This window comes from Pimephales promelas, chromosome 21 (genome assembly GCF_988280905.1).
Source record: "Pimephales promelas chromosome 21, fPimPro1.hap1.1, whole genome shotgun sequence".
Taxonomy (NCBI): Eukaryota; Metazoa; Chordata; class Actinopteri; order Cypriniformes; family Leuciscidae; genus Pimephales; species Pimephales promelas.
In genome coordinates this window covers 28,426,540-28,448,468 of record NC_142789.1, presented here as the reverse complement: position 1 = coordinate 28,448,468, position 21,929 = coordinate 28,426,540, and the positions used below count along the sequence as shown (strand labels likewise).

At 36.0% G+C, this 21,929-nt stretch overlaps 1 protein-coding gene across 3 annotated transcripts in view; it reads left to right on the top strand.

Moving 5' to 3' along the window:
- Nucleotides 1-21,929, top strand: part of tmem63bb (transmembrane protein 63Bb) — a 42,304-nt gene that overhangs the window by 2,717 nt on the left and 17,658 nt on the right. For 2 of the 3 annotated variants that reach the window (XM_039673949.2, XM_039673947.2), the window contains exons 2-6: nt 10,990-11,202; nt 12,606-12,685; nt 16,066-16,104; nt 18,539-18,629; nt 21,102-21,139. In XM_039673949.2, coding sequence (XP_039529883.2) covers nt 11,041-11,202; nt 12,606-12,685; nt 16,066-16,104; nt 18,539-18,629; nt 21,102-21,139 — 410 coding nt within the window. In that variant the 5' untranslated portion in view covers nt 10,990-11,040. The remainder of the gene's footprint in view (nt 1-10,989; nt 11,203-12,605; nt 12,686-16,065; nt 16,105-18,538; nt 18,630-21,101; nt 21,140-21,929) is intronic. The other variant, XM_039673950.2, reaches the window with a different exon arrangement.

Below are 21,929 nucleotides of genomic sequence, written 5' to 3'. Positions count from 1 at the left end.
TTTGCGACCAAAGCAGCATTTCCATGTGATCAAGAGAACAAAATTGTTACTTCCTGGAAAAATTGGTGCAAAATACCAAATGGATGTTTCTGCAATCGGGGAAGAAACTGTGGCTCTTTTATCCTCCATTATAAACGAGTTTGTCTGTTCTCTTGCGTTCGGATGCTGGTGTTGGGGAACACAATCATGCTGAATTAAACCAAATCATTAGACAGACTTTGGTTCAGGCATTTCAGAACATGCGATTGGTCCATTGGTTAGCCCAGTTATCCAATCACAGCCTCTGCTGAGGCAAAATCAACAGGGATTTATTCGGTTAATGGGTTTCCATCGTAGTTTGTGCCCCATGCCTTCTTATCAGGAAAATAATTATTTGACTTAAATTTGAAGTTTGAACGATTTGAAGTTTGGTTGGCCAATCAGCGGAAAGGGGCGTTCTAGTTGTTTATCCACTGTCTGCCTCTGAATGTAAAAAAAAGATGTTTTCAATGAGCTATTAAATAAAAAAAAAACACGAACGATGGAAAGACTATGGCCTTGTGAAACCGTCACCTCCAGAACGGTGCCTGTCCACTGATTGGCTGTTCTAAAGCTCAAAATTTGCATTAAGATAGTTGGATGGAAACAGAGCGTGTTTTTAACTGGTGGCCAGAAGGAAAGATTGAATATTTATATTTTTTAAATGATTGCACGTTTATATCCAGCATGTTTTTATGTGATATCCCAAAATTTGCATAAAATAGTTGGATGTTTCACTGGCGGCCAGAGGGAAAGTTTGAATCTCATTTAGTGATCTGCAAGCGAGAGGTTCAGTCTGATGTGTAATGAGGAGTGTGTGTACTGTTCATCTCTCAGCATCTGCTCATAATAACAGTTGACCCTGTTTCATTATTAACTCATCCAGCATATCTGTGTTTGCCTGCTTCTCAGAGGGTTTCCAAAGTGTTACATTAAATCAACATGCACGTCGTCATGTAGCTTAACTTTCTGTCATCATGTTTGGTTGATCTGAGTGGGTTTAGCATTGGGCAACTGGGTCAAGGACAGGTAAAGGAGTGCATACCTGATATTTTAGTCTGCATATATGGTTTAGGATCTCATAAGGTGACCCATAAATCACTTTAGACATTTTGATTTGAGGGTTTTTGTGCATGAATATCCAAACGTTCTGGCAAGGACTAAACCCAAATATCATCACAGTTCAGATATACCGCTATCCTCCTTTGGATCGGTGTTTTTGTTGTGTCTGAGGCGGGCAGAGGGTCTGTTCGTGCGAGATAAGTGTGTTCGGTCACATGATCTCGGCCCGCATGTGTGTCAGAGGCAACGACGGAAAGCTCACTGCTGTGTCATGCTGAACGCGTGTTGTTTACGGCAGCGGTTCTCAAGTGTGTGTCGTGGCCCAGAAACAGACGTCTGTTCTGATAGAGAATAACATGCAAATAATGAGGAAAATTAAATGAACACATGCAATTCATTCAACTTTAATGTGCTGTGCAAAATGAAGCATGCATCCCATTGATTTAGCATTTTTTGTCCTGTTTATGGTAAGTTTGTTTCAGATGGAAATGGTGTCCATTTTAATGCAGCGTGGAGTTATAAATGTTTTTAGAATCAGTAAATTGTAGGGATGCACGATATATCGGCCGATATATGTTCATTTTTAATGTTATCGTTATCGGCCTGGTAAGAAAATGTGGCCGATATATTAAAGCCGATAAATAATGTATTGTTCCCTTCAGCTGAGACACTTGTTGAGCACTGTTTATGTTTTTGAATTTCTTGAAATATGATTGAAATCTCTTCAAAAAATGAAAATACGGTTCAGCGCAAATCTGTCATATCGGCTATACAACACTATAATGAGAACATCATTATAATTGTGCGCTTGGGACATGGATTTAATTGTGAGACTTTTGTACTTGTAATAAGGCTCTCAAAATTAGATAAAATTTTGGATCTAAGTTTATCGGCCGATATATCGGTTATCGGCTTTCAAATATAAATAATTATCGGGTATTGGTATCGGCTAAATAGGGATGGGCAACGATTAATCGCGATTAATCGCATCCAAAATAAAAGTTTGTGTTTACATAATATATGTGTGTGTAGTGTGTATAATTAATTTGTATATATAAATACCCACACATGCATGTATATATTTAAGAAATATGTGCATGTATATATTTATTCACAATTAATATTATATACAAATATAAATATTTGATATATTAATAACACATTTTTCTTAAATATATACATGCATGTGTGGGTATTTATATATACAAATTAATTATACACACTACACACACATATATTATGTAAACACAAACTTTTATTTTGGAGCCGATTGATCGTTGCCCATCCCTAGTAAGTTGATGTTATTTTCACATTTAGAGTCCTTTAATCCAAAGTGACTTTGATTGCTTTGAAGTTATGCATTTTATCAGTTCATGCATTATAGGAATCGATGCCATGGCATGACCTTGACTTTGCTAAGTGAATGCTCTCCTCTTTGAGAAGATATAATCGTCTCATTGCCATGTACATTAAAGGGGTCGTGACATATTAGAGGTCTTTGAACATTCAGATCTGAACGGTACAGTTTGTTTTTCTACCGAGGATCGTTTCACCCCTAGTTTCTACGCCGTGCTGTACCTCTAGAGCTTCTTTTCATGTCAGTCTGGCCCTGTGTGTGGGTTCATGTCAGTAATCTGGATGAGGAACGGCAAGCCTCCTCAGGGTATTCCTCTCGCTTCACACTTCGCGGCGGTCCGCTGATATTTAACTTGATGTCTGTCCACGCGCCTCGGATAAATGACCAGCCGTGAAGCGCTTCAGGATATTGATAATCCAATAAAATGCAGACGCTATCAAGTGGTTCTGGCGGCTCGTTGAGAGAGTGTTTCCTGCGTGAAGAAAGAAGACGCGCCGTTTAATGCACGAGAGAATTAAAACGTTTAAAGTTTTAACTCGATTACTTGGCGCAAGAGCCAAGAGATGTTTTAGATTTCATACATGGCATGTGATGCTGTGTAGATAACTCGATTGAACGTGTTTTTAACAAGCGCAGTTGTGCAGGACATTATTGAACAGATCAAATTATCTTTATATTCAACACAACAGTCTGGCTCTGTGTAAGTGAAATCCTTTTTTTTGTTCATTCATAGAGAAATTTATTTTTAACCTTTCTAGTAGGGATGCTTGATTCATTTAAACAAAACCAAAAATGTTACCTGGTTAAGTGTGATGATATAATTGTGAAGGCTGAGATTGAATTAAATATATGCGCTGCCTGTTTCATAGTGTAGCGCATCACGGTGTTCATTTACACATGATCGTGGCATTTTACAGTAAACGCTGGTCCTGCATTTGGGAGTGAAACATGCCAACAAGATACAAGACCAAATACTCACTGTATTTATTATTTTATTACGGGATGGGCAACGATTAATCGCGATTAATCGCATCCAAAATAAAAGTTTGTGTTTACATAATATATGTGTGTGTATAATTAATTTGAATATATAAATACCCACACATGCATGTATATATTTAAGAAAAATGTGTTATTAATATATCAAATATTTATATATAATATTAATTGTAAATAAATATATATAAAATATACACTGTATATTTATTAAATATATACATGTGGGTATTTATATATACAAAATAATTATACACACCACACACACATATATTATGTAAACACAAACTTTTAATTTGGATGCGATTGATTGCGATTAATCGTTTGACAGCTCTAATTATTACCCGGACATTATGCAGTAATTTTACTGACATTTCCGTTAATCATAAAGTTCAAATTTCAAAATACAGGTAAAACTACTGTAAAACATATAAATACTTTGTAAATAAAAAAAATATCAAATTAATAGTCTACATTGTGCCCTATTTTTACATATTTTTTTAAGTTCTGTGGTAACCTAGTAACCTTGCCTATATAACCATAGCAGATTGTAAATGCCAAGATAGTTTTTGTCTCACTCTATGGCTGTGAAATACTTTTAATAACATAAAAACATGAACAAGATCACTTACGGCTTAGACCGTCAACATTTCTCACATTATCATAGTTTATTCGCTATAGTTTAGAAAATGGTAATAATAATGACACAAATCAGTTGATGTTTGACTGGTTTTGGACTCTCACACATGAATTATTGAATATCTGTCAGCTGTTAAATTTAACTACACAATTAGATAATACCAGTTTAGCTCAACCAGTGACCAAGCAATGCTTTATGTTGTTCAGAGTGTGTGTAAAAAGAGCATTAGCAATTAAAGAAAACACACTTCAGCAAAACATGATCAGGTCATTTTTGGTCCCAATTTTGTATGTCACTGTATGAAGAATGTCTGGGATAAAATGTCACAGTTTACTTTTATTTTGCTCTCCTCACTTACATAATGAACTATAGTGTCCGGCACACACAAGTAAAAAAAAATATATCTGGTGTTCATGACATGTTTGGTGTTTTTGCTCGTGGCGCACTCAGAACTCGGTCTCTGGGCACTTCTGTACATTTCAGAAGATTTTTTTAGTAGATTGTGTTTGTCACTCACTCTCCAAACTATCTTAGCTGTGGTCGAACACAAGGGGAAAATCTGAATATTGTGCAAAAGTTAATTTTATTCAGTAATTCAGGTGAAACTAATATATTATATAGACTCATTACATGCAAAGTGAGATATTTAAAGCCTTTATTTATTATAATATCTCACAGCTTATGAAAACATTTTCATAATATTCTAATTTTGACTTTGGGGTTTTCATAAACTGTAAGCCATAATCTTGAAATATCTCACTTTGCATGTAATGAGTCAATATAATATATTAATTTCACCTTTCAAGTTGAACTTTTGCACCATATTCTAATTTTCGTGGTTTCACCTTAAACCTGGTAACTTTGTGAATGATCATTTTGGTTATTTTATCAGGTTTTGGCCCAGCCGCGAGCCGTCTAGAGTCTTATTAACCCACTAATGTTCAATCATTCGGTCTCATGTGAGTTTTTAACATCTCAGTTTGATGAAGCCACTGGTGCTGATGATGACTCTTTAATTATCTCATCAGCCTGGACTGTGTTTCTCCAAAGCAGAAGACTGTCACTGATGGCTCTTCATGATCTACTGAGGCTTATTACACATATAATACAGTAACACAGCCCTGGTTTCTCATTCTGTTCATGGTCTTCAGATCCTTCTGTGGAAATCTGTGCATTCATCTTTCTTTATGATTGTCCTCTCGATCTTTACACACACACACGACTCTTTTGTCCAGTTAATGTTTTCCCCGGATGACCTCAAAGGGAGTTTTTCCTTTCTGTTAGCAGATGCTCATAAAGAACTTATGAAATAGGAAACATGTGGATGTTAATGGTTATGTTCTTTTGTTGTAGTTTAATAGGTTAATGTACTGTAATTGTCCTTATTTAGCTGTGGTCTAAATAAGTTTAACTTGCGTTAACTTTAATATGCTTTCATCCTTAAATGATTTTGTTTCTTTGTCCTCCTTTTTCCTTTCCATTTCCTTCTTTTTTCTGTATCTTCCTCTCTTTCTTTTCTGTTTTCCCTTTGTTTTGTAGTAATTGTATTTCCTCTTCATGCACTGTAAAAAATATTTTCAAGATTTGTTATCACAAAATTTTCTTTTGTCAAATCAACTTTATAATAATTTATTTAGTTGAGAACTTATTATTTTGAGTTTCTGATGATTAAATTAATCTCCTTCATTGTATTAACTCACTTTTTCCAGTTCAATTAACTTAAAATTTTAAGTTAAACCAACAATATTTTTTACAGTGTAGTAATCACAACATTTTTTTCTTTTGTCAAATCAACTTAAATAATTTATTTAATTCAGATAACATATAATTTTGAGTTTCTGATGATTAAATTAATCTCCTTCATTGTATTAACTCACTTTTTCTAGTTCAATGAACTTAAAATTTTAAGGAAACCAGGTTACTTACTTTTTTAAGTTAAACCATCAATATTTTTTTAAAGTACGGTCAGGAATTGAACTTCGTGCTCATAAAATGGACCACAAACGTTTTGTTAGTGTTCAGGTCAAGTTATTCACAAACTTCTTAGATGATGTTGAGACCAATATTAATAATATATGACATAAAACACGATTAAAATGTTAAAATGTATTAACTCTCGTTTATATCACTCTTTTTGTGTGTGTGAACTGGGGATGCAGGAAAATTCAATGCATTATTGATTTTAACAGCCAATTCTAATTACCACAATAAAACCCCATCATGCATTAGTTTCTGACCTAATTTCAGTGTTAAAAATCAAATATCTGGACAGAGACTCTCATTTTACTTATTCTTTCCACCTTCTCCTTGTTTTCAATGTTAAAGTAGGAGATAATAGAAACATCTTTTAGCTTTTTTTTTTTACAACTGTAAGTAGGTTAGTGGATTCAGCATTTAAATAAATAAACATGTATATAAAGAGTATGAAAAAAAGGACTGTATCCTTACGGGAACGCCCTACTCTGATGCCGGCTTTATATTTAATGGCTTTCTCTCAACACACAGAATTCTGACCCTGTGAGTGTGAAATCAAAGCAGACCCGCGGGCTCGGTGTGTGTTTCTGATCTCATGATTCCCTATGAGGACTTGATGGGTTTACCCTGGAAACAAACGCTTTCAGTTTCAGCATCGTGTTTTTCAGGTGGTTTCCACCAGAGGCATCACGCAGGAGTCATCGTTTACTCATCCAATCCCTTTTGACTTTCTTTTCTCCGCTGAACACAACCGGAGAAAATCTGAACATGAAGCTTTTATGAAGCTTGAATATTGTATTGTATTCTAGTGTCCTAGTCAGAGAAAGCCTCCTTTTGTGCTCTGAGGAAGAAGGAAAGTCTTTATTTTTCAGTGAACTCTTCTTGTCAATCAAGTTTTCCAAGCGTTTAACCAGTTGTATTACAACAACTGAACAAGCCGACTGAGTAAGTGTAGCCTCTGCCTGCAAACCTCGAAACATCCCTCTTCCTGTTGCCATGGTAACCGTGACACGTCTCATCATCGGTGTGTCTTGCCTTTACACTTTTAATTAAACTTCTTTTTTTAAAAGAAAGGAAAACAAATATTAAATGGTGTGGCGTTATCCGAACTAAATGGGTTTAAATGGGTGAGCGGCTCTAATACGAGTGTAAGTCATGTGAAGATGGATAAACGCATCTCTAGATCGTTTTATTGAATGCAACTACAAACACTCAGTGTGATTCAGTTCTTTGTAATTTAATTAGTCTACTGACTCACTGAATTATTTGTAATGTCATGGAATTAACATCCGACTCACTAACCGTCACATCTTCTCTTGAATTTATTAATTCTCTTAATTACTGACAGAATTAAGAAATGTTATCAATATGTAAATATCCATTTTAAATTCCGTTTTTATTTCTGGAATCATGTTGAGCAGCATTAATACATTGCATATGGATTATGAATTGTGATTTGCTTATTGATTATTTTACAGTAAATAATTGCACTGTCACCCGGATTGAGGAAAGCTTTAGTTTCAGTCATAGGTTTTGTGTTTAGACTGACGAATGGAGGATATTAATAACCACATCTCACTGTAATGAGCCTTTTGGTTTTTCCTTGAACATCTCAGGACATTATTGTACCGCTTTGGCGCTTTTGACTCGATCGGTGCTAAAACTTTATCCTAAGATTTTTGTTTTGCTTTGCCTCTGTCTCTCTCTCTGGTTATTTTGTGGGATGTTGAGCTCCTGCTGCTCCACATGCACGTTTCTCATGATCCTGCATTAGGGATGCACCAAATATGATTTTTAATGATTTTTAATCCAATTTTTTTTTTATTACTGTTTTATTTTGTTTTACTGTGTCCTTGTTACACGTTACATGTTGTTACTGTAGTATTAACTTTATTCATAATTACATGCAACTAACCCTATAGTAAGTACATTTAGTTAATTATTGCACTGCACAGTACTTAAATGCATAATTACACTGCAACACAGAAACCTGAAATACAGTGCAACTTTTTTTTATTTGAACTTTTTGTATAATTATTATTTTTAAAGTAATTTTTTTATTTATTTGCTCTGTGACAGGGCGAATCTGTCTTAAAATGAGAGGCAATCACTGAATTTTAATTGAGATCTAAACAAAGGTTATATACACATTTAACATGAGCAGTTGTTTTTCATTTAAATTAAATGCCATTGAAATATGCATGAAAGAATGAATGCATTCTTATTTATGCATGCATGATATATCAGCCACCATATCGGTATCGGCCGATATTTGTTAATTTTTGATGTTATCGGCCTGATGAGAAAGTTTGGCTGATATATTAAAGACGATAAATAATGGATTATTTCCTTCAGATGCGCACTGTTCATCATGATGGGTTTGAATTGCTCGAAATATGACTGGAATCAAAATGTGCAGCACAAGTCTGTCATAATCGGCTTCATAACATTACAATGACAACTTAATAATTGTGTGTTTGGGACGTGGCTTTCAATGGTGAGACTTTTGTTTTTGTAATCAGGCTCTCAAAAAAATCATGTAAAAATTTGTATTTAGATTTATCGGCCGATATATCGGTTATCGGCTTTCTAACATAAAGAATTATCGGTTATCGTATCGGCCAAAATGTTCATATCGGTTCATCCCTAAGCGCGTATATGCTCTTCCGTCACATCTCTACGCTCCTCTTCGTGTCCATCTTCAGCCAGTCCCGTCTCTGGCCTGTGGTGACGTCTTGTATACAGACTAAGCAATATTTCCACACGATTGCAATGCAGTTTGTGTGTAAGTCCGGAAGCGAGATTGCCCAAAAGAAAACATAAACAACTAGACATCAGTCAGATTAATGGCTGGTTGACCGTTGCATCTGTAAGATGCTGTCTATGATGCTGTCTATGTCAACGCACTAGTAGGTGTTTGGAACGGCTCCTGTGTGAGTGTTTAGGCCAGTGTAGCAGAACAATCTACCGCAGTGCGCTTCAGCCCGACCTCACCTTCTTATCCTCTCTCTCTCACTCTCTCTCTCTCTTACCCCCTCTCTCTCAATTCAATTCAAATGAGCTTTATTGGCATGACTTGTACAAATAATAAAAAATAAATCAATCAGTAAAAAAAAGAAAAGATTAATTTAAAAATAAGAATGCATGAATACATTTGTAAAATTTAAGATACACACTTTATATGCTTGTACCAACATTCAGATAAGACGAGAACAATTCTGACTTTAGTTTTATCCACTGTTGCCTCACTCACTCACTCTCTCACTCTCTCACTCACTCACTCACTCTCTCACTCACTCACTCACACACACACTCACTCTCTCACTCACTCACTCTCTCACACACACACACACACACACACACACACACACAGACACACACACACACTCACTCACTCACTCACTCTCTCACACACACACTCACTCACTCATTCTCTCACTCATACTCACTCACTTTTATATACGTTTATTTTCATGTTTATAAATGATGCAATCATCGATTAGAACGATTAATCAACCCAAGTTTAAATGAGCATATAGTACTGAGGCAAGCCTATACAATTATATATGATCAGTCTTGTGTAATACATCCCACACAAAGGTCTGTCACCGGTACGACTCCCCTGTGCTTACATGCAGTCAGTGTTTAGATGGAGCTGAAGTGATCGTCCTGCTGTAGTGCCGTGGGGCTGGTGATGGTGATGGTAGCTGAGCTGGTGATGCTGGGATGAGTGTGTGTGAGCACTGGAATGAGTGTGTGAGAGCAGGTGATGCTAGGATGAGTGTGTGAGAGCAGGTGATGCTGGGATGAGTGTGTGAGCGACGGAGGAGAGCAGTTGGATGCTCTTCAAACGAGTGTCTAGTGTTCCATGACGTCAGAACACTGTTATATAAACTCCAGTGTGAGGCTGTAATGTGTGTGTCGTCTCTGCTGATGAGAGGACGGTGACTAGACTTTAATACTGTTAATACTGAGGAAAGTGTTGGAGAAAAAAAAAACTCTTTTATTGTCATTTTTACACTGTTCTCACAGTTATTACACAATGATGATGATAATAAAACTAAACTATAATAATAATTTATTATAATATTTCATAATTTTTTTTTTTTTGTAGCCAATACCGATGTCTTAGATAGCAGTGTGGCCGATATAAAGCATATGTGTGTAATGAATAAATAACAAGCATTACATGCTCTTCTCACCACAGTTAAAAATGCTCCAATACTGGAGGTTTATTAAGACTTATTTATTTACGATATTCTTTATTATCTTTAGTCATGTTTGTTATACTCTAGCGCTTTTTGCATATTTACTACATTTAAAATAATTATAACAAACTTGAAAAATAAATCCATAGATTAAACAGATTTATTCTTTAGCAACTTCTTGCCACTAGGGATGGGCAACGATTAATCGGATCCAAAATAAAAGTTTGTGTTTACATAATATATGTTTGTGTGTGTATAATTAATTTGTATATATAAATACCCACACATGCATGTATCTATTTAAGAAATATGTGCATGTATATATTTTATATATATTTATTCACAATTAATATTATATATAAATATAAATATTTGATATATTAATAACACATTTTTCTTAAATATATGCATGCATGTGTGGGTATATATATATATATATATATATATACAAATTAGTATACACACTACACACACATATATTATGTAAACACAAACTTTTATTTTGGATGCGATTAATCGTTGCCCATCCCTACTTGCTACTTCTTCGCTATACTACCATTTATAGTATTTTTCACAAATAAAAGGTACTTCTGACAGACAAGATGAATTCGATCTGACCAATTATTATTTCATAAATGTATAAAAATAAATGTAGTCATACCTAGCTCTGAAATGTTTGGTCTTTGTTTAGTTATGAGTGTAAACTGGTCTCGCCTGGCTTTTCTTGTCCTCAGGTTCTTCATCAGCATGTTGCAGTGATTGTAGTGAAACATCTGATCGTGGCGATGGGGATTTTTGGGAACCTGGTCTACACGGGTCAGACCAACTATTACAACAAATCTTCCAAAGACTACTGTTACTCGGCCCGGATCCGCAGCACGGTTCTGCAGGGGCTTCCCTTCGGAGGGGTTCCCACGGTCCTCGCGCTCGACTTTATGTGCTTCCTGGTAAGTGACTGGCGTGGAAAAAGGTACACCTTGAGCTCTGCCTGTAGAATAAGACAAGAATATTTGAATATAGTTGCACAATATCTGACCTAAATGCACCAAGTTAGTGATTTAAAAGCTTAATGGTTCAAACATCATTTAATCTTAGTATATTATCCAGTAATGGTGTTTTTCGAGGTGATTCGCACAAACCTGTCCCAGTAGGGTTTGCGACAGACAACTTTCAACACTAGTCAACGCTTTCAGAAGACATTGAGTATTCACACACTCAACAACCATAACAACATGCTTGTATTTCCTATTGCAATCCAGCGAACCATGACCAAAACCAAAGAGTATGTGGCAGGGGCACAATGTCCTATTTTATTATAAACTGTTTTGAACTGGTTGAGTGAAGCTCTAAGTGATGTGAGGACGGATTCATTATTACCATTAAAGAGTTGTGAAATGTAATATGAAGAGGCTAATGTTGTACAAGAACCCTTGGCTAACTATTGAATTTATTAATATATATCTATTCACATATTGATTGATGTCAAAGTTGAGCTCCATTATTTTAATGTTTTTACTGTACGTGTAAGAGACACAGTTGGTGCATTCATTGGGCTGTCAATTACTAAACTTTTTTCTTTTGAAATGGGAACATAAACCAAAAGTAGTCGAGTAACTCGGATGTTGTTTTGATAAGTAACCGATTAGAAGAAATCCGCAGTAGTGCAACCCCGATTTATCATTTTGTACTCGTATTGAAAAATATATTTTGCCTTTACAAAATAAAGCCTTTTTCTAGGACCTAGCATTGTGACATTTCATGACAATTGAAATGGTGTTGTCATGGCACCATGGGGCAGTCGTGGCCTAATGGTTAGTGAGTCTGATTGGTAACCCAAAGCTTTCTTGTTCAGTTCCAGTACTTCCCAAAATCACAGTAGTCTGTATCAATACTAATTTCAGACTTTCCATGAATTGGAAAGTTCAATGGATTGACCCATTTTTCTGGTTGTCTGGTCAGAGTTATATTCATCACTTTAGATGGGGAAAAATCAAGTGACCTTGCATTTTAAATGCACATGAGCAGTTGTTTTACCTAGCAACTCTGTCAGCTGGACTAACTCTCAGCGGCTGCCCTCTTAACCTATATTTGTGCTGATGACTTCAGCTGCGAGCTACACATCAATGTGAACCGCAAGCTGGAGTTCTGCTTCTCTTCGCAGGTCAATATAAACAAGATTGAAAGCTCTAAACTGCTTCAGACTGCTAAATCTATTAATTGCATTGTTCTTTTTTTCAGTATGGAAACTGGCGTTTTTAGTTTTTATATTACAGTATTGAAAATTTCATGTCACAATATTGATTGTTTGACTTATGTCTTACTCATAGTTTGGCTTCTCTCTCCATCTCAGGTTCTTCTTTTTGTCTTCTCCATTTTGCGGAAAGTGGCGTGGGATTACGGCCGCCTGGCTCTGGTGACGGACGCTGACAGGTAAGGACATGTTTGATTGATGTGTGTTATATTGATGCCAAATTGAATGATTTCTCAGATGCATCTCGTGTTAATTCTCCTGTATATTCTCTGTGTGTGGTGTAAAAGAACATGTATGCTTGTGCATTTCCTTGAAAAGTGCAAGAAAAAGATTACAAGGGTTTTATCCTTGCATCATCTGAATCCCATGGACACTGCATGGAAAATTATAGGGATTTAGCAGCTGTGGATGAATGGGTTTTGTCCATTTCAGAATCCCTGTTTCAAGATATCAACTGAAAAGACCAGCAATGGTCATGATTTCATTCAATCAATAAAATCCTCTCTCAGAGTATCTTCAGAAGTGGCCAATTGTGGATGAGAACCTGGTGTTTAAGTAGAATTACTGTGAAGAGCAGATTCAACATCACTTTCTGTTAACCACGGGTCTTAGGAGAACATTTGAGTCAACGGAGAAGGTTTCTGATTAAAAAAAAAATGTCTTGGTGTCTCACGGGTTTAGTACTACTTTGGGATATGGATCCAAGCCCACTGCTCTTTCCATTATAGCCAAATTAATGACATAGTGTTACAAAAGGCAATCTCCAATTACAGCCAACTTTAGCCTTCATCAGAGTCTAAATAGTTGGCAAAAGTAGAAAAAAATGACAAAAGAACAATTGTCATTGACTTCTTGATCAAGGTTGAAGATTCATCAGGATTTCAGTTAAAGCGCCGCTCCATTGACGGAATTGGATGAAAATTGGTGCGTGTCCTCAAATTGGCCTGATGTTCATGTATACCAAGCTTCATTAAGTTTGATCATTGCGTTTGGAAGTTACGTTCATTAGTAGAAATATGCTTTGCCTAAATGTTCACTTGGCTTGTGAATGAATTAATGAATAAAAATCCCATTAATTAAGTTCTTTTTGGAGCGTCTCTTGATAATGCTGCTACCCTTATTATTCAGATTCTGCCTCTCACAGACGGTCTTCCTCCATCTGTGAATATACTGGTGCACCTAAAAACTTTACAAAAAAAAAAACATTTCTTTGGCAGAGGTAGGAAGTGAATTAAAGGCTGCTCACACACACACACACACCATCTGCTTTCATTGTGTCGGAGCAGATTTGCTGTATTTCTGGTGCTGTCAGTGCACATCACTGCTGTGTGTTTCTATTTTCACACTGCTCTTCATTCTTTCCACTTTTCTTTCGCTGCTGCAGAATGGAGCCAGAAATATTCCCTTGTGTCATTTTCCATTGAATCGATCATGTATTATTTGCTTCCTATTATAGTTACTGGAAATTGACTCAGCCACTGGCAGTCTTTTTTTAACTTGGTTACATAATTACCACATACTTATTTATTTTAAAGACTGAGCTTGTAAAACCTGCAGTTTAATCTGGTAACCACAAAGTGCCATTAAATACATTAATATTCTAAAGGGTTTGAAGGCTTTTGTAATGATTGTTTTCTTGTTCAAAGTCAATCTAATTGATTGTGCTCCCATGATGCCTCACTTCTTCCTGTAATATAGTGGACAGAGGAAATAGCATTGATGAGCTTCCTTTTAGAGTCTCGACATTTTGAATGTCTGACTCCTCTCTCACAACGTACACTTGTCCATTCAATCTCTAATTTATGTCATTTACAGCCAAAGTCAATTTAAAAACCACAGTGACTTTTGCACATTGATGGTGTTTCTAGATTGAAGTGTTTGTGGACCTGCTGACTGCACAGCGTCCGTCTGTAATCACAGCGACACACTCCAGAGTAAAGACCCGTCAGATTGCTGATGCTGTGTTTCTCACGTGGACAGTACATTAAACACAAGGCTCCAGTTTACGCTCTACGGTTCATAGTGAACAGATTTACAGAGCTGAAGTGAACGCAGAGCTGTGATGTAGCCAGTTGTGGGCATTTAATGATTATCCTAATATCAAAGAAACATTGAGCATGTGCAAACTGGATCATAACAACATTTTTGGCATTGGTACTTTCTTTTATTTCTTTACAAGAACGTATTTTGATTGCACATTAGTCATCTTTAAAGGGGTCATGAACTGGCTTTTTAAATTTTATTATATTGTTGTCTGAGGTCAACTTATGACGTTCGCTTGGTTTTTACATTCATAAACATCAAAATGAATAAGATATAGGCTATTTTCTACCCTAACATCTCAAAAACGCTGGGTTTTTACGGGCGTCTCGCACTGAAGACGTGGAAGTAAACACCCACTGCTGTGAGTGGATAACAGTTTTGCATATTATAATGCGTTTCAACTCACTCGTCGGTGCACTTGGGGGAAATTGTTCTCAAAACGTCCAATGGCAACCGGAATGGTTCGCCCATACATGTTCTTAACAGAGTCCGTGTGTTATAAAATTCCTGTCAGATCCAATATAGACGGCACAGCACCGTTCTTTACTCTTAATCGCTCTGCAAATCCAGGCTTGTTTACAAAACAATCCTCAGTGAAATGAAGCGAACAGACGGACGATGTTTTACCCTCATAAATTAAAGTTTATCCATGCAGTAGAGCCCGACCGATAAAAGATTTTGAAGGCCGATACAAATATTTTTGGGTTTTAAAATCCGATATATCGGCCGATATTTTCTTTTTCTTAAATATTGTTGGATTTCACACACGTGTAAAAGAAAAACTAACTTTTCTGCACAAGGTACGTTTGATACTTTTTCTCTATGTCTAAATGTTCACTCCTCGCAAGTATAACTTACATTTTACAATGCAGGGACTGTAACTAGAGATATGCTAGTTATAAATACAGTAATCATTACTTTATTTAGGCAGAAAAAGTTAATTGTGGTTTCCAAGCTCATTAATGTTAACGTTAGCGGTCTTCCACTGATGATAGTGGCATTAGCTAGCTTTGTGGTTAGCTAGTCTATGATGAGCCATACTTTAGCAATAGATAACATCATACTGCAAATTGTAAAACATACATTTTCAATATAACAGGCCAAGGAGAGATGATTGAAGTGTGTTCGCGAATTGGTGGGCGGGGCTAAACCGGCCATATTGAAGTAGGCGTTGATCTTCTTTATCCTCTTTGACGTCATAGTTCGCCACTTTGAAAAACGAGTCGTTTGCTGAGGCTGGTGTTAATAAAAGCTTTTATTGGACTAACAGGGGCGTTTTCAGTTCTTAAACTTACTGATAATATGATGACCTCTTAGATGTCAAATTTGATTTCTCAGTTCATCATCCCTTTAAAATGTATTGAGAGATGCTGATATGTTCACCTCAGATATAATCACCTAACAACGCTCTGTTTCCACAGTTAAAGATCTGACGGCTGCAGTCTTCAGAGATTGTGTGATTTTTGAAAGAGTTGAAGCTTATTTTTTTTCCTTCCCCTTTTCTTTCCTTCCCAAGACAGAAGAGAAGATTCGACGGTCTGGAGGAGCGGGAGTAGTATGTTCAGTTATTGTTCCTATGCTTTATTCTGCTCACTGGTGAACTAACTGCTCACTACTTCTGATAAACTGGTGTGTGTGTGTCATGGTTTGTTAATATGGAGGTTCCTCACCTTTGACCTTCTCTAATACACCACGGGTGACATGTTGCTTTAGAGGTGTGTGCGGTTGCTGTCCTGAGTGTTTTCTCTGATTGCACACCACATACTAATTTTCCTCTGGTGTGTTTGTGTGTGGTGTTTGACTCACTCATGTGAATTTGCTTTCCAAAGGCCTCTAACACATGAGTGTCAATAACCGCCTGTCCTTCGTGTCTCTCTTTGTGACGTCTGTTATGTGACTACAGTACGAGAAAGGAACGGAATAACTATGAGCCCGTACGCAGGTAATAGAGCTCTAGCGTTGTGACCCCAAAGAGTGGATCCAAACAAGACCCCTCAGTATTGTGAGTCTTCCCGCCCTTGTGAATGTGGCCAGTCAAGTATATCTTCTCATGTAGAGCTTTTCTTCAAAAGTGGTGATCGTAGTTGGATATGACCTCCTCAAACCTCTTGCACACGAGCACAGAGCTAATCTCGTAGTGTTTTATCACACTCATGATACTCCAAACTAGGGATGAGTCTTTAAAAGTAAATTTACTTCACTTCTTTATCAGTTCATTTATCACAATTGGTGACTACTTGTCATCCAACAACTGTAAGGTTGTAGCTTTAAATGATTTTATTTTATTATTTTGTTTCCATTTTATTTTACTTTTACTTTGTTTTATTTATTACAATGGGCGACTACTTGTCATCCAACAACTGATTGTTTTTTTTTATTTTAAGTTGCTGCTTTTAAATGATTATTTTTATTTTATTTTATTTTTTTCATTATTTTTAATTTAATTTTATTTCCCTAACAGAACAAGAAATTCCATATATATATATATACACACACACACATACAAATATATAATATTTTAATTTTATTTTTATATCTTGATATTTTTATATTTTGATATAAATTTTTATATTTTTTATATTTTGATATTTTATATATTGATATTTTTTATATCAATATATTTTATTTTTGATATATAAATTATATTATTTTAATGTATATATCAAATATATAATATTAATTATAATATTATATGTTTGATATATAAATTTTATTTTTTTGGAAATTGATTGAGCATCTGATTTTGTGCAGCACAGAAGGAAAATAGTCATATGGGTTTGGAATAACATAAGAGCAAACACAAATTTTAAATTTGAACAAATACATATTTTGAGGTGAACTATTCCTTTGTGTAGAATATGAATCACACTCTGCGAAGCGTTTATAGTCCATTTATGGCATCGGCAGTTTCATTTCTTTGCCACACAAACACTGCTGTCTTATTGACTCACAGGTCATGATAAAAGAAAACAAGTGTAGAAAAATAGATCTTGGATTCAGTTCAGTGTATCACGAAAACGCAGTTTCTCAATGCTAAGGTCCCCGAACGCTCAATTAATTTAAAATGTTAATTCTGGTTGGGTTACCTTTTTAAACGTCTGATTTGAGACGCTCTTGTTTCCGAAAGCTCCCTGCGTCCCTCATGTTCTTCTGTGGTTAGTCTGATGAGTCTGTCAGTCATCAAGAGGAACCACGTTAATAAAGTCATGGGACAATATCCTTTTTTTACGACCTGTGCCATTGCTCGGACAAAGAAAAAGAGGATCCGGCTCTGTAAACCTGCTAGTTTAACAAAACCATCAGAGAACATGTCTTCATCAAGGACAGTTAGCATATTAAAGCTGTGATTATAAAGTTTACATTTGTGACGATATATACTATCATACAGTTGAGATTCGCTAGCGTATATCGTTTTTATACAGTGTGTATATAGAGCTGTGTGATAATGCAGTTTTTGTCATTGTTCAGTTCTCGGGTTAATGGAAATGAGGTTCGCAAATCCTTCGCTTCAGATCCGGCTCTGCGTTTAAGATGTTTTTTAGCTGCCAAACACTCAAAACTGAGTTTATGAGGCTGGAAAGACCACGACCATCTTCCTGTCAGGATTGTTTAGATCTGGATTTGTTCTGTGGTGTGTTTTGGGAGTAGATTAGTGTTCATCTGAACTGTGGATTACTATCTTTCAGCAAACGGAGGGAAATGATGCATTCTCAGTTCTTCAAGCACATAAATACTTAATATCCCATCAACCCTGAGATGAGACTGACCTATATTTGCCAGTGTGGACCTGAATGTTCAGACGTTCTGACTGTCCGGCTTCGCTCGCTTCATTTCAGACCTTCAAAATAACCCCAAACATCCAGTTTAACCCTTCAGAAGACCTGATTTCTGACATGTTTCTCACTTTATTCTTTCTCTTTTTCCTTCTGCTTTCTGTCTTTCTCTCTCTGTGTGTGTGTGTGTGTGTGTGTGTGTGTGTGTGTGTGTAGTGTGGCTTCAGCTCTACATTCTGAAACGCCGGACCGTTATGAACGTCTCACCTCCGTCTCCAGCTCGGTGGATTTCGAACAGCGAGATAACGTAAGACACCTGTCAATCACTCCCTCTGGCCCCGCCCCCTTATCTGTATTCACCGCTGATTGACTGTCGCGGGTCACAGTCGGTGACTGTTGAATAATTCAGGGTTGGCAGTTGTGTGTTTGTGTGTGTATTTGTCTTCAAGCCTAATGTGGAAGTGTTTTTTCGTCTAAATTTTCGTCTTTTTTTGTAATAAATGAATACGTTTTATTCAGCAAGGACACATTCAATTGTTCAAAAGTGACAGGGAAGGCATTTATAAAGTTACATATTTAAATTTCATATAAATGCTGTTTATTTTCTTCAAAGAATCCTGAAAATAAAAATGTATCACGGTTTTCAACACTGATAATAATCATAAATGTTTCTTGATCATCAGATCCTCATATTAGAGTGATTTCTGGTGGATCATGTGACACTAAAGACTGGAGTAATGATGATAAATTCAGCTTTGATCACTGAAATAAATTACACTTTATTATATATACACATAGAAAACAGATATTTTAAATTGAAATAATATTTCCCAATTTAACAGTTTTTATTGTATTTTTGATCAAATAAATGCAGCCTTGGTGAGCAGAAAGGACTTTTCAAAACATTTAAACATTCTCAGAATGCTTTTTTGTCTAGATTTGCACAGTTTGAAAGCCAGGTTGCACTTCATCAAGTTAAAGGGACACTGCAATAAAACAAATTAAAAAAAAAACATAAAGGCAATTTGACTTTGGATCCAACTGGATGTCTTTACTTCACTCTTAGGAGAAAAGGTTCTAAATTTAGAACCCTTTTTTCTAAGAGTGTACCGTTTCCCAAAGCGTCTCCCAGCCCCTCTCGCTCCCCGTGGACATCATTGATTTTTCCCAACACTGACCTCACGTCAACCTAATATACGCTCAGAAAGAAACAAGCGGCCTTCACAAAGGGCAAAAACTTCCTCCCTCCTTCATTTCCGTTCATGATGAACCAGCATTTCTGCACTCGTTCGGGACGCCGTCCTTGAAAGTCCCCAGAAGCCTTCAGGAGAGAAACTGACTCGAGTAAATCTCGAATAGAAACCCCCTCAAAGTGAAAAACTGAGAAACGCTTGGCCTTAAAGGCCCTATGAACTCTGGGATGTGGATGGAAAGTCGTGACCCTGGATCACAATGTCACGAGTCGGACGGACGGGTACAATACCCAATACATTATATGGGTCAAAAACTCAAAATTATACATTTTTCTTTTCCAAAAATTATTAGGATATTAAGTAAAGATTAGGGTTGGGTATCGAGAATCGAGTATCGATTGGAACCGGGACTAACTTTTCGTTTTTCCCGGAATCGTTCAAAAGTTAAAATTTCAATTCCTAGTTTTGATATTCACAGTCCGCCGAGCGGAAGAAGAAACCGCTGAACAACAATAACAAAGAAGCGTCTACCGGAAGTGTTGGCATAACCGCGCGAGTCGAACATGAGTAGCTTACGTCGGCGGTCCAAAGTGTGGCTTCACTTTTCTAAAAATTAACGAAATCTCGGCAAAATGCAAAATTTGTGACAAAAGGGGTATTTGTGACAGAAGGAGTATTTCCTTCAGAAAGGAGTATTTCCTTCAGAAAGACCGTTGGTTAGCAAGGTTAGCTAAACTTTTTTGACCCTGCCTCTTAAAAGAATCGAAATCGAGAATCGTTAGGAACTGGAATCGAAACAAGGAATCGGAATCGGAATCAGAATCGTTCAAATTCAAACGATACCCAACCCTAGTAAAGATTATGTTCCAGGATGATATTTTGTAAATTTCCATTCGTCAATGCAGTATAAATGGCAACACAAATGGACTTTAAAGGCGATTTTCTCAATGTTTCGATTGTCATCCTCAGATTCCTCGACCAAATATTGTCATATCCTAACAAACCATACATAAATGGAAAGCTTATTTATTCAGCTTTCATATGCTGCATACATCTCAATGTAAATAAATTGACCCATGTGACTTGTTTTGTGGTCCAGGGTCATGTATAACAATGGCTGATGGTAAAAATCATATCATTTAGCGTCCTGGCTTATACATCAGTGCATCCCTACTTAGTGGTCCTCCATTGTTAATCCGTGACGGTGACGCGTTTTCATCAGGTGACATCATCACCACCCACCGAAGTCAGCCGGCGGGACGCCACTTTAAGCCTGTTTTCCAGCCTCTTAAGAGATCAGTGCAGGACTTCAGCATCTCCTGTGTGTCTTCACCTGCATTCACCGATAATCCTGCAGAGAAATCACCCTCACACACTCACACACACACCGACTGACCCGCCGAGGCTTTTACAGGCCTGGCCGCATGTGTTGAAGCTCTTGCATTGATGTATGCAGTAATAGTCTGTTTATGATTGTGTATACTGCATTATGCGTGTGTGAGAGAGAGACTGAGCAGTGTGTGTGTGGGAGAGAGAGAGTACATCGTTTGGACAATCATTCATAGTTTGATGTGCTTTTATTGCAGGGCTTCTGTTCCTGGTTGACTGCCATATTCAGAATAAAGTAAGTGGCTCTTTGGCTGGTGAGGGTGTTAATATCAGTATAGCAGAATACGCAGCGCTAGACATGTCGCACACTATATAACGGGGATTTAGCAAACGTTTTTGACAGCCGAACCACTTTCACCTAAAATAATATTACCTTGAAATCTCAGGGAATATTTCAATATTTTCACATGTAGACAGTTATGTGATGACGGTTAATGTTCACATGAATGCAGGATAACAAGAAAAATGTTAAATTTTTTTGTTAGGCGTTTCTTTTGAATTTTTTTTTTTTTTAAATACCAAATGCTTTTCTTCATTATTACAAAAATTGTTTGCATTTTTTTATTGAATTTTTTTTTAATGCATGCAATGCATAAATGTTGATACTTTTTAGTTTATTCATGATTTAAAACTATTTATTTGAATTGTAAATTTTTTATGATTTCATTTTTAGTAAGTGTTCGTTATTTAAGTTTACATTTTTATGATTTTATTTTCAGCATTATTTTAAATGTATATATTAAAAAAAATAAAGTGAATATTTATAATCTATATTAAAAAAAGAAATATATATATATAATTTTTTAACTACATTTTAATCATGTTTTTGTTTATTTATTTTAATGGTACACTTTTATTATTTTATAAATTTTTGTTTTTGTTTTGATTTGCTTTCATTTTGAAACACTTTATTTTACCATGTCCCTATTACATGTAGCTACTGTAGTAATAACTATAAATTTTTTTAATATTATTATTAAATATTACAATATTAAATACTATTATTAATGTTTTATAATATTATT